This window comes from Portunus trituberculatus, chromosome 18 (assembly GCF_017591435.1).
Source record: "Portunus trituberculatus isolate SZX2019 chromosome 18, ASM1759143v1, whole genome shotgun sequence".
NCBI lineage: Eukaryota > Metazoa > Arthropoda > Malacostraca > Decapoda > Portunidae > Portunus > Portunus trituberculatus.
In genome coordinates, this window is record NC_059272.1 from 709,097 (window position 1) to 722,500 (window position 13,404).

The 13,404-nt window shown below is 46.4% G+C and overlaps 1 protein-coding gene across 1 annotated transcript in view; it reads right to left on the reverse strand.

Moving 5' to 3' along the window:
* Nucleotides 1–249: 249 nt before the first annotated feature.
* The window catches only part of LOC123505874 (protein gustavus-like), a 118,473-nt gene continuing 105,318 nt past the window's right edge, over nt 250–13,404 (reverse strand). The window contains 6 exon segments of the mRNA XM_045257685.1: nt 250–1,496; nt 1,498–1,555; nt 1,909–2,067; nt 2,612–2,759; nt 4,692–4,877; nt 6,079–6,272. Of these exon segments, the coding sequence (XP_045113620.1) occupies nt 1,421–1,496; nt 1,498–1,555; nt 1,909–2,067; nt 2,612–2,759; nt 4,692–4,877; nt 6,079–6,272 (821 nt within the window). The 3' untranslated portion in view covers nt 250–1,420.

Consider the following 13,404-nt stretch of genomic DNA (forward strand, 5'->3'; position numbering starts at 1 on the left):
TGTCGGCCTGCTGGCTTTCTCTGCCTTTCCTTGTGAATGGAGGCAGTGCGGTATGAGGGGAGGCAGCAGAGAGGGAGACACTGACTGGGGAAGGTACAGATGAGGGTGACTCACACCAAGAGGAATGAGGAGTGTTAAAAATGTTAGGGTCACATCACACTGGGCAATTTCTTACTTTAGAAGCTTTAGTGAGACAAAACTCAAATCAGTACAAATAATTGTGGGTATATAGGCCATAAAACCTGTGAGTTGTATTAATATTTAATATTTTTGTACAAAGATGCTGCGTACTAGGTGAGATGTTGGAGTATAAGAACACACTAGAACAGTAGATCTTGATGCCATGACATGCTGGTGAGTTGAGCCCTTGCCAGTCCTACCAAAGTCTTACTGCAAATGGCACTTTAAAAATACTTAAGCATACAGTACATGATGGAACTGAATGAAATAACTGGCAATTAAGGAAGTCTGTCCTGGGTTGTGGTCGTCGCCACTTGGCCCCAAGTGATGGGAGTGCCTCATCATCTGGTATTGGACAAGGTATTCTGGTTTCAATTTTATTCCACCTTAAATAACAGTAAAAAATACATAAAACAGTGAAGCATCCATGGCATAGCCCAAAATTTAATAGAGTAAGGACTAGGGGCAAGACATTATGATTCACCCTTCAGCCTGCCACACTGGGATGAGGGATAGGAGGCCAGCTGCTGCAGTGCTTCTTTCATCAAGACATGCCACCCACCACATTGATCTCATTCACAAGTCACATTTTGCCTTCCTCACCACACTTAGTCCAAAAGGAGATACATTGTTCAAGTACATTTTTTGCATTACCACCACTTTTCTCACTGCTGATTGTCCTGGAACTTGGTGCAATGTTTGTGCAAGACACGCATGCTGCCCTGTTCAGTGCCTCCATTTCCGGCCATTCCTGAGGAGTAGGGTGGCACGCTGGTCTGTCTGGTCTATCACAATGGCTGGTGGCCACACTAACACACATACACAAATGTATATCTAAGAGTCTCATGTATGCACTTGACTGCTGCTACCAGCAGATGTTGCACTGGCCTCTGGTTATGGCCATCTAAATGAAACTGCCTACATTGTTTCAAAATCTAATATTCTGTAATGAAACGATCAAGTGCATAAAATTATGCTCATAAACTAAACATGCCATATGGCACACATAATTCCATCAGTAAAAACACCTCCATAGAGAGAATGTTTTGATTATCAAACAACTGATACTGTGGAGGTGGAGTTCATCTGCCCCAGCACACTGCAGTATGACCCCTGGGACCTGGGCTAAGGCAGGAGTGCCATGGGCTGGGGGCTGGGGGCGGGGGGCCGGGGGCCACGGGCCGGGGCGGAGAGTCGCTGCTGCAGGAGGGATGTGAGGACTGCTGCCCACCTCACACTATCACCTGCGGTCGTGGTACAGGAGGTACTGCGTGATCGAGGGAGGCAAGTTCAGCTCCTCAATCCTGGAGGCGAGGCTTCCCGACAGCCTGCCGTATCACACGCCGGCACAGGTCCATCAGCGGCAACGGTTCGGCTGAGGAGCAGACAGAGCTGTCAGTGTGCTGAACTAACACAATGAACACAACAAAACCTGGGGTGTGTTTTTTACCAAAGATAAGAAGTCACTCAAAAGTCTGATAATTTCACTAGTTATTCAAGAGACCAAAGATATAATAGTAATTCTGTAACAGGTATAAGCAAAATACTTGGCAATGAGTAAACCACTGTGCTCATTTATTATTGATCAAGCAAATTCTTTCAACAGGAACCAAGAGAGGTGGACAAGTGTTCTGGGAAACATTGCACCTTCCCTATTGAACTGAATCTTTGTTTTGTTTGGTCCTACACAGATGACACTTGTACAACTATGAGGAAAGCAATACTCACGGTCCAGCCCTCCAATATATCTGATGGTGATTTCACAGTGACCCCAGACAGCCGACACAATTGGGTACAGCTTCTTGCCCTTGAGCCCTCGGAATGCCACCCCCAAATACTGGCCTTCCACCACAAATGCCAAAGTCCCTTCATCCATATCAAGGACAACTGCAAAGTGGATGAAGCACACACTGGTTAATGTACTCAAGAAACAACAGGAAACACTTCTTTATCTCAGTAAACCTACACACCTTCATGGAGGCAAAACAGACAGGCACTAAGAAGATTCACTGATACTATGACATGAGTAGCCTAGATCATTCAGTGGAACCATTACAGAAATACAGACACTAAGGCACTAAAAGATTTGAATTGTTCTGCTATTTTTGTCACTCTTCGTAGTATTATTGAAATTACTTCACCATAGTAACATGACAATACATTGGAGCCAAAACAGAATTACATGAACTAAAAGGCTTAAATCTATTTGCTCCCTTTGTTGTTTAATGGTGTTTTTGAAAATGATGCTTTGAAATTTGTCTCACATTAAGCCATGAAGTGTAAGGAGCAGTCAATGAGTTCATGATGACAACATTTTCTAAGAGTCATGCCGATACTCAGACAACGATACTCAGACAACAGACGTAAAGTAAGCATAACAATTGTTCCAATAGACAAAAACAAAAGTGTGGCAGCACAAGGCAATACTCACCAAAAAACTTGTCTGGCACAACAAAGGTTTCATCATTGTTTAATAGTGAAGGATATGTAATGCCAGAGTTTCCTTGCTTTGCATTATGATATAACTTATTGCGTCCTAAGTCCCAGCCCCATGACTGATCGTTGCTTCCCACCAGACTCTGAAGCAGAAAGTCACCATTAGTATATATACAAACACACACACACACAAGCACAGGAGGAGGCAGCTCTTGCAACTCTGAACATCACCACAGTAAACAAGACCAATGAACACTATTATGGACCAACTGCACAAGAAAACAACAAAATGATACAAGGAAATGATAAAACTGTACCTCCATTACTTGTCTCTACTTTATAACAAAATATATTGAAGGTATTTCCTTGACTTGTCTCTACTTTGCAGGAAATTCTACAACTATTTCCATTTTGCATCAACTTTACAGGAAGATTTAGAACAGCATGTACTTCCATAATGCCCAAAATGTTACAGGAAGCAGAACGTTAACATTATTTGCCAACTTCACAGGAAAACTTACAACAAAACACCATTTCTACAATTCACTTCAACTTGACACAATAATTCAAGTGTTTCTATCATGTCCTTTCAAATTTGAGTCACAAAAAACAAATAAATAAATAAATAATAATAATAATAATAATAAAAAAAAAAAAAAAAAAAAAAAAACTGTACTTAGCCGAGACCTCCACCACACACACACACACACACACACACACACACATTAGTTCATTACAGAGTCAACATTTTTGAGGGAACTTTAACATCCTTCCTCTAAACAGTAATGACAAATCAATCTATCTGTATCCCTGGCTGGCAATCCCACACCAGCTGGTCCAGACAAAGTGCCGAACCTACACACACACACACACACACACACACACACACACACACACACACACACACACACACACACACACACACACACACACAAAAACTCCTATACTATCCTTGGAGTCCCCCTTCTAATTATTTTCTATTCAACTTGTTTGAGGAACCAGCATTTCAGTGGGCCCCTTTTTTTTTTTTTTTTTATCAGTTCTTGTTGCCCTTAGCCAATCTTCCTTCTAACAAAATAATTCACACTCTCAATCCAGTCAGCTGTTGGTGGGTAGGGATTCTCCGGGGGGATAAAATCAGTCACTGGAATATAAAGCCATCTGTGGACAAGTCCTGTGTTTCAGATGACCCGACACCACCACCTTTCCACCTTCACTCAAAGGTCAAACTGCTCCTTCAGTACTGGGACATTTTTTTACCTTGAGTTTTGAGTGTGATTAGACAATTTTATTGACATTAGGAAGGGTCTATGGAGGTCTGAAGATTAATAGCCACAGTCTTCACTTTTAATTCCCCACATGAGTTTCTGCAGCTGTATAAAATCACCAAATAGTAACCAGAATGAACATGAAAATGTCATGGTACTCAAGGGGTTAAGCTGAAACTGTCTTGAGAATGTATCATATTATTCATCCTGGACACGGCAGAGGCTGTGTATCTGTTATTTCACTTTCAATCACACTCACACACACACTGCATGGCTGTTAATTATATTCCTGCTATTCTCTGCCATCTGTCACCTAATTCATGTCATCTTCATTGGCTATTCTATTCAAATACACTCACAAGAACAGGCAATGTGAAGTTCAGTTTAATGGAATTTTACAACTATACTTTAGCAACAAGTCAAATACAAAGCCATACTATTTGTTTTCCTACCCTAATGCTCACATCAACTCCTGTTAGGTGAGACGGATGGCTTCACTGTTATCATTTGTACAATAACTTTTCCTTTCCATTATCTTCCATCATACAAAATCAGAAATGGACTACAAAAGTTGACTATGGGGTAACCTAACTTTAAAAATCCTTTCAATTTGAATGTGGAAACAGGCCTGCACTGGTGAACTATTGTCTCTGAGGGATTTTCTGCTAATAAGGTTGACTCCCAGATCAACTAAACCAACAACAGCCTCTCTCCTGTGCTTTAGTGAGTGGCAATAGTGTGGACACATGGCCGCACTGTGAACCATCACCTCTCATGTGGCACACAAACACACCAACACCTGCTCACCTGATAACCCTGAGAGTGGAGGGGCGCCTCATCAGTGGCCACGCCCACCACTGCGTGTGTCCCACGTTGCCGGGTGGACCAGTGGATCTCCCAGACGTGGAGGCCCCGCGTGTAGCCCACCCGCCCTCGGATGCAGTCGGTGCTCTGGGCCACTGGGTGTCGGTGGAAGGTCATCTTGTCATCCTCCTTGAAAGGAATGGGTCATCACTACTGAGGCTCCAATAACACTTGCAGCAGAGTGAGTGACAGTGAACAGTGTGGAGTGTGACTAGCAGGGTCTGTGACCACCAGAGGCAATGTTCTGCTAACAAGTGATGTGTGACTAGTGGAGTCTTGCTTGAGTGTGGAGTCAGGAAGGATCCTCAAGCTCCAATGTTTCAAAATAAAATCACCAAGTGATACCAGTAAAATAAAACTAGAATTCCTAAAAAGAAAAAAAATGAAGACCATAAGGAACAGACAGACTTTGCAATCACTGTGACCAAGAAAGCTGTACTAGATATGATGTGTTGTGTACTGGCCAGCATTGCATCCTGGGACTCAGGGAGTTATTAACCTTCATTACAAAGCTCTATGAGTATGTGCATTAATATAAATACTAATTATGACTGATAAAACAGTGTAAATGTTGACTATTACTACTACTACTACTAGTACGTTTAACTGTTGAATACAATGTATCTACAATGCGCAGTCCTGTGTTCAGTTTGGACAAGAATTTTGTTGGACAATTAACACGCCAGAAAATAATCTCCTTTAAGTGATACCAAGCAGTGAGCACATATCCCTGCTGACTCTCTTTACATATTACAATAACACTGGCCACCACCTCCACCACCACAGCTGAGGGATGCACCAACACAGGGCAGCACATAGCCAGATGGAGACAAAAATGAATATTCTATCAATACACAGGAAATTGTAAAGATAAGCCAACATGCTCAGGCCACTCAGTCACCAACCCTTTCACTGCTTATTGACAATTCCTCAGTCACAAAACACTCTGAAACATGTCCTATTAATTCTGCTCTACAGGCACCACTGAGCACCACACTGGCTAAAAACTTAAACATGTATTCCTTTCATCTCCATCTCTGTTCTTATCAGACATTCTAAGAGCCAGTGTACTTAATAAACAAAACACTGGATGACTCACTGCTTTCATTCCCTCCTCCTTATAGACACTCTAAAAGATCGTCTATACCTTTCACTTCCATCTCTGTTCTTATAAGACATTCTAAGAGCCAATGTAATTAATTAGCTAACCACTGGATGATTCACTGCTTTCATTCCCTCTTCCTTCTAGTGGACACTTTAAAAGATCATAACCACTGCCTTTATCACTGTCACCTGTTCCATAACTCAGTGAGAGTGAAGTGAGACTCACCTTCACAAAGATATTTAAAGAGCGGTCTTCTGCATTCCAGGCGTGCTTGAGAGAGGCTTCACGGGGCACGGGGGGCATGTCCAGCAGAAGGTCTAACCGCTTGGGCCGAGTGTAGTCTGGGGACATAGCCAGCTCCCGGGTGAGGCGGGGCTGTAAGGAACCACCCTCGCCCCGGCCCACCGACTTCATCCCTCCTGCAACATAATGGTTTCTCTTTACTGGTGATGGAATACAAAAATTCATATACAGTATTAATAAAAAAAATGGAAGGGGTGATGATTGGGGAAGGACCTAATGTCATGTTAACACCTTCAATACTGGGACACATTTTTACCTTGAGATTTGAGTACGATCAGACCATTCTATTGACATTACGGAAAAATTTATGGAGGTCAGAAGATAATGGCCACAGCCTTCACTATTTCAATATCCCACATGAATTTTTGAAGCTGTATAAAAAAAAATCACCAAATAGCAGAATGAATATGAAAACGTGTCATGGTACTGAAGGGGTTAAGTCCCAGAAGAAAAGGGACAAAAGTTTGATCCAAAGCCTGTTTCTCCTTCATGTGGTAAGTGTCTGTCTGTAGTGGTATCTGCCTTGAATCATGGAGCTGCAGCTGATCAGTTCACATGGAAACAAACACTTCTTCAATGATCCTTAAGCTGCAATACACATCTAGCCACAGCAAGGGTTTGGAGATAGGAGAGCTGTTGTCATGTGTGTGTGTGGAGAGGCTGGACACATTACACTTGTTTTGTCACTAAACTAAAGGAGAAAATAGTTTGCATAATTGTGAGAGAGAGAGAGAGAGAGAGAGAGAGAGAGAGAGAGAGAGAGAGAGAGAGAGAGAGAGAGAGAGAGAGAGAGAGAGAGAGAGAGAGAGAGAGAGAATAACAGTACTATAAATCAAAGGCTACAAACTTCAAGCCTTTCCACACAGAAGCAAGTATTGGTGATCTGAATGGCTCCCCCCCTCCTCCACGCCTCCCTCCTTATTCTCACCACTGCACCAACACCAACACTTGCACTGCCTTCTTTGCATGTACGTCTCATCAATAAAAACCCCCAGCAAGTATTTTAAAGGACTTGGGAAGCTTGTCTGTCTGCTAAACCTTCCTATTCTTGATGTTGAAGTCCTTCAGTACAGGGACACATGTTTTTCCTTGAGTTTTGGGTGTGATTAGATGATTTTATTGACATTAGGGAGGGTCTATGGAGGTCACAAGATTAATGGCCACAGTCTTCACTAGTTTAATCCCCCACATGAGTTTCTGAAGCTGTATAAAATTGCAAAATAGTAATCAGAATGAATTATGGAAGTGTGTCATGGTACTGAAGGGGTTAAAGAATTATGTGCCCTGTCTGTCTCCTACACCTTCCTTCATTCATGGTCTTACATTCTTATATTACAGCTCATTCATTATTCAGAGGGCTTGAGTGCTTGGTCTGTCTCCTACACCTTCCTTCAAACATTTATTCCAGCTGATATTCAACCCATTCAGTGCCATGATGTGTTTTCATATTCAAACTCATGTGGGGGATTTAAATAGTGAAGACTCTGGCCATCAATCTTCTCACCTCCATAGACCCTTCCTAAATGAAATGGTTAATTGTACACAAATCTCAAGATAACAATGTGTCCCACTATTGAAGGGGTTAAAGAACTAGTACACCCTGTCTGTCTCCTGCATGCTACACACAATGCCCCTCATTGTTAGTGCTGAGTCAATACGGAGCTTTAAAAGATTAGATAAATTTATGGATGAAGATGGAATTAACCCTTACAAGACTGAGACTCATTTTTTACCTTCACATTTGTGTAGGATGAGACCATTTGACTGACATTAGGAAGGGTGTATGAAGGTCAAATGATTAATGGCCAGAGTCTTCACTATTTGAATCCCTCATACAAGTTTCTGAAGCTGAATAAAATCATCAAATAGTAAGAAAAATGAATATGAAAATGTGTCATGATACTGAAGGGATTAAGTAGTTTTTGCTCACACAGGGACTGCCACTTATAGGCCTGACAACACAGCCTCTTGCAGCTTCCTTCATTGTATTATGTTCTAATATTGAGAAGTCTGTCCCTGATCTCACGTGTCCATTAGTAGACACAGTGTTAATGTTGGTCATAGCATCACATCAAGGCAACAACAATGACTAAGGCCAGCATTATCCAGTCAGTGTTACCAAGTCCAAGTTTCTGCCAGTATCAGAGTCCATGACACTGAACATAGAACTTTCCAGTTTTCTTCACGTGGCATTGATGCGCACTGCACTCCGCACTGTCCTCCAGCCACTCATGCTTTCACTTCTGTTTACTTCACGCCAACAAACACCAAGCAATCTGACACACCACCACCACCACCACCACTGCTACAGCTGTCCTGAGACCACCACCACTGCCATAATAGCTGCCTTTACACTACCACCATAACCACTACCATAACAGCTACCCTTACACCACCACCACCACCACCACCATAACAGCTATCCTTACACCACCATCACCACAACCATAGCTACCTTCACACTACCACAACTACCTTCAACACCTTAACACAACACCCACACCACCAGCAACACCCCCCAAAGCTCCTCTCACACCTAACTGTTACTATCACCACACATAAAATGAACAGGCACAGCACAGCACACCTTGCACCCTCCCTCACTCTCTAATGCTCCTTGAATATCACTTAATCTTCTTCTGTACCATAATCTGCAAGCATCAAGAATAACCTGCATGCGAAGAACCTCAGTGTGTGAAGTGTGGGTGAAGGAAGGCAGCAGTACAGGGACGTACAAGAACAATACGGTTTAAATCACTGCAGAATTGTGGATGTATCAATCTTTGTTGGTATGTTTTCAGTGTTGCTTTACGTAAATGTATTGTCTTCTATTGAACTGTATTCCTGTCTTCTATTGCTTTCTCAGTGACAAATAACAGCACCGTAGCCCACCGGGACATGGCTCATTAATCGTTTCACTGCTAGGATACATTTTTTTACCTTGAGATGTGTGTACGATTAGACTATCTTATTGACATCACGAAGGGTCTATGGAGGTCAAAGATTCGTGGCCACAGTCTTCACTATCTTAACACCCCCGACAAGAGTTTCTGACGCTGTATAAAATCACCAAATAGTCAGCAGAATGAATATGGAAATGCGTCATGCTACTCAACTGATTAAAAGTACAGTCATCCTTAACAGTCACCACACAACACACAACACACTCCTAACTCCGGCCCTGAGCAGCATCATATCTGTCCTGGCCTTGGTGACGTGTTGACATCAGCGAAGCCAAAGTGTCATCTGAGCTGTGATAAGGAACATTCAAAACAGATTTCTAAGTTTGTGAAGATTACATCATGGTTTCTTTCATTGATTGCAGTGAGGATGTTTTGAGGTTTGGGGCGTTCCCTTATCCGTGATCTCTTATCAGTACGTGCGAGTGTTAAAATAAGAGTGTCAAGTGTCATTATCTACATGCGGTCACCGAGGTTATCATTTAATTTTGGTAAGACGCAAGGCTCTCCATCCACGTGTTGTAAGGCTGGCCACATGCATTGCACCCATTACCTTCAAATCTTTCTCTGCGTTAAGTCACACTTCAGGTTTCGTAACAATGCGTTCCTTACCCAAAGAAAACTCCATCTACTGATAGTTTGCTGCTCATTTCCTTCCCTCATCTAAACATGTCCTTAATACATACATTGGCGCACACGCGCGCGCATACACACACACACACACACACACACACACACACACACACATGTCGATCACTAGACAACACGAGTGGACACCTTGTATTACGGCAGGGTGTCAGGGTGTGGTTTAATGGCATGGTGTAATGAGTCACCAGTGAGCATAACCTTTGCTTCCTTCAGGTTCGTCTTCAGACCTACATACTCCCTGGCTTTCTCTGAGAGAGAGAGAGAGAGAGAGAGAGAGAGAGAGAGAGAGAGAGAGAGAGAGAGAGAGAGAGAGAGAGAGAGAGAGAGAGAGAGAGAGAGAGAGAGAGCTTAGTACACGTGAAGCGAGGCATGACGCAGGTGGCCAGGTAAGTTTTCCTGTTGATGCAACGTTCAAGGAAACGCGCAGGTTGCAGGTGATGCCACGTATCCCTCCCACCCACCCCACCCTCAGCCAGGTACTGGAGGGGGTGTTGGAAGTGTACCACACCCACGCCAGCCACGCCACGCTCTTTCTCAGTACAGTAAAGGCGTGTGTGTGCCGTGTGACTGGGAGCATTACACTGCTGCACTCAACACTACCACGCCATGACAAAAACCCGCACACTGATACGTCAAACTCCTCTAATCACCACGTGTGTGTGTGTGTGTGTGTGTGTGTGTGTGTGTGTGTGTGTGTGTGTGTGTGTGTGTGTGTGTGTGTGTGTGCGCGCGCAAACTGATTTAGTAACTACGTCACATGAGAAAACCCACCACCACCACCACCACCGCTCCCTTCCAAGTATTACCATGTTTTTTTTTTCCTTCTTTCTCATCATGGCAGAAAATTTTCCTAGTGATTCTCTCTCTCTCTCTCTCTCTCTGATATACAGGTAAATAAATAACACACACACACACACACAAAAGCGAGAAGTGGTGAATCATTATGAGTATAGTGAAGAGCGTGTTCCATCTCCCCGCACACACCACAACCAGGCGGCGGTGGCGGCGGCGGCGGCAGCAGCAGCAGCAGCAGGCAGGTAGGCAGCGGTAAGTGCTGGCCTTGGCAGCTGGTGCATCCCTGACTCTGACCCGCCCCGCGGCGCAAAGCGCAAGGCGTGCACAATGAGCTGCTGCCTTAACAAAACGTATCGAGCTTCACATCTTCCTCTGCACACACACACACAGCTTCACATCTTGTTCTTATCACTACATATTCAGCAAGGAATGGTCACTGGTGGCTGCGTGAGACTGGGATGAATGAGGAGCAATGACTGTGAAGCATGGAAGGCGGCGCCACCTGGGCGGGAGTGTGGCGCGGCCCGCGTGTGGCGTGATCAGCTGATCGGGCCAGGTGTGGGTGTGGGAGGAGGCGTCCGTTGTTGAGGTGCAGCGTGAACCCGCTCTGTTCTCACACCAGGATGTGAGTGTTACCGGATGTGCTCCACAAATTATCCTGGAGCAGTGTGGTGTGTCAAGGCTCGCCCCTCTTTCCCGTGCGGCTTAATAGGCTTAGGTGGGAGGCAGTGTATGGGTGGACGCCTTGCTTCGCCACTAGTGCTGACTCTAGCCTGGCGCAACACATGTAAATATCACGTTTCAAACCAGTTACTCATCATCTGGCTTCACGCGCTGCAGGTTTGGGCGCACACTGCTTGTGGCAAATTCCTCAGTAAGAGAGGCGCGGCGCGGCGCAGAGGAGAGGATGTCAGCTCAGCCTTGACCGTGAAGGCGTTCAAGGGTCAGGCTGGAAGGGAAGGCAGGTGGAAGGTGTGCGTGTGGGAGCGCCTGGAGCTTGGTAACAAAGAGTGACCTTCAAATCCTACCACCTCTGCCTCATGATTATCTCTCTCTCTCTCTCTCTCTCTCACACACACACACACACACACACACACACACACACACACACAAACTCACCATAGTAGATATGGTAGGCATGGTGATCGTAATGGTGCGCCAGAGGCGCCACCAAGTCACCCCCCGCCATGAGCCTTGCCTCCTCGAGGTTTTCGTCGTGGCCGTCGTCGTTGGTGTTATCGTCCTCCGGGAGGGAGGAGGCGATAGACACCAAGGAGGAGGTTCTGGAGGGCCACTCGCTTGTGGTGGTGGTGGTGGACAACCGCGACGGCCAGCCGCTACTGGCTACACTGTCAGGAGTGGTGGGGCAGCTGGGGCTGGAGCTGGTGGTGCTGCCGGGTGGTGCAGGCCGCTGCTGAACAAAGTGCAGCCGTGCAATGGTTGTGAGCAACAACGAGTCCCCGGGGGAGAGCACGCCGCCCTCCTGGGATGGATGGCGAGGACACCTGCGTCCCAGCAGGTCAGTGAGGTAGTGCAGGCGGGCTGACAGGTCGGGGCAGGCTGCAGTCAGGTCCCCGAGAGCCGCCAGGGGCCGCAGCAGAGCAGAGTGGTGCTCGTTCGGTGACAGAAAGAAACCTTCCCGGGAGAGCGAGCGAGCGATCCTGTGGTGAGACCAAACGTGGCGGGCCAAGCCACCTCCCTCTGTGGTGGTGAATGAGTCCACCGCGCTGTGACGCCGTCCCTGCGTCCCACCACCGCCAACACTATCACCTTCACCTGCACCACTCAAGGCCTCGCTCTCACGCCCTTCCCCCGCTGTCTTGTGCTCCTGTTGTTGCTGCAGCTCAGTGAAAATATCCGGGTGCGAGTTGTTGGTGCAAGAGTGAGTGCGGAGGAGCGGCACGGTAGAGGCAGACACAAATGTCCGACCCACTCGGCGTTGCCTCGAGAACTGAACACTCGTCGAGGCAGCAGCAGCAGCAGCAGCAGCAGGCCGGTCCCCGGGGCCCGGAGTCCCCTGACCCTCACCCCCACCATCACAGTCCTCATCAGCACCACAACACCCGGCCTGCCCACACCCACAGGCGACACGCACAACACTGACCATGGCGGCGAGCGGCGGCGCAGGCACAATGCAAGCACAGCGCGGCAAGGGCGGCACGTGAGGCAGACTGGCACAAGCTTGGCGGTAGATTTGCTCCCCGAGAGTGTACAGGCATGAACACTGTGAACGTGGCACTCACAGACTGAGCCTGGCAATCAGCGGGCACGTGGGTATATTGCCCCACACGCCTCGCCTTGCCAACATTCCTGCCTGCTGGGAGGCGGGGGGGTGAAGGGGGGAAGGGTAGGGGATGGGGGAAGGCGGAGTCACGGCTGTCAGGATACAGACGAACATGGGGGTCGGGGGGAGGGAGGGAGAGCACGAGACAATGCTCCTAAATAACAAACCTGACAGGCGTCTGTTCCAACGTCCATGGCTAAGGCAAGGCCATGTGTGTGTGTGTGTGTGTGTGTGTGTGTGTGTGTGTGTGTGTGTGTGTGTGTGTGTGTGTTGTCGCATCAGCCAGATAGAGGTGGGGGGGGGGAGATAAGGCTATGCACCACCACGACCACCGTGACGCATGTTTACACAATGGACTTCCCCCCACCCACCCCCGTGTACGTACATTTCCTTGCATTGGAGTGAGGAAACACGTTGCAGGAAGGCGTCGTGTGGTAAAGGAGGATATTTTTTCCCCTGATGAGGTGAGCGGAGAGGAAAATCCAGGCAGGGAAGTGGAGGAAACAGCCCCAGACATTTCCTGGCCATGTGCTACTCACGCGCGGAATTAAGCCTTTGTCA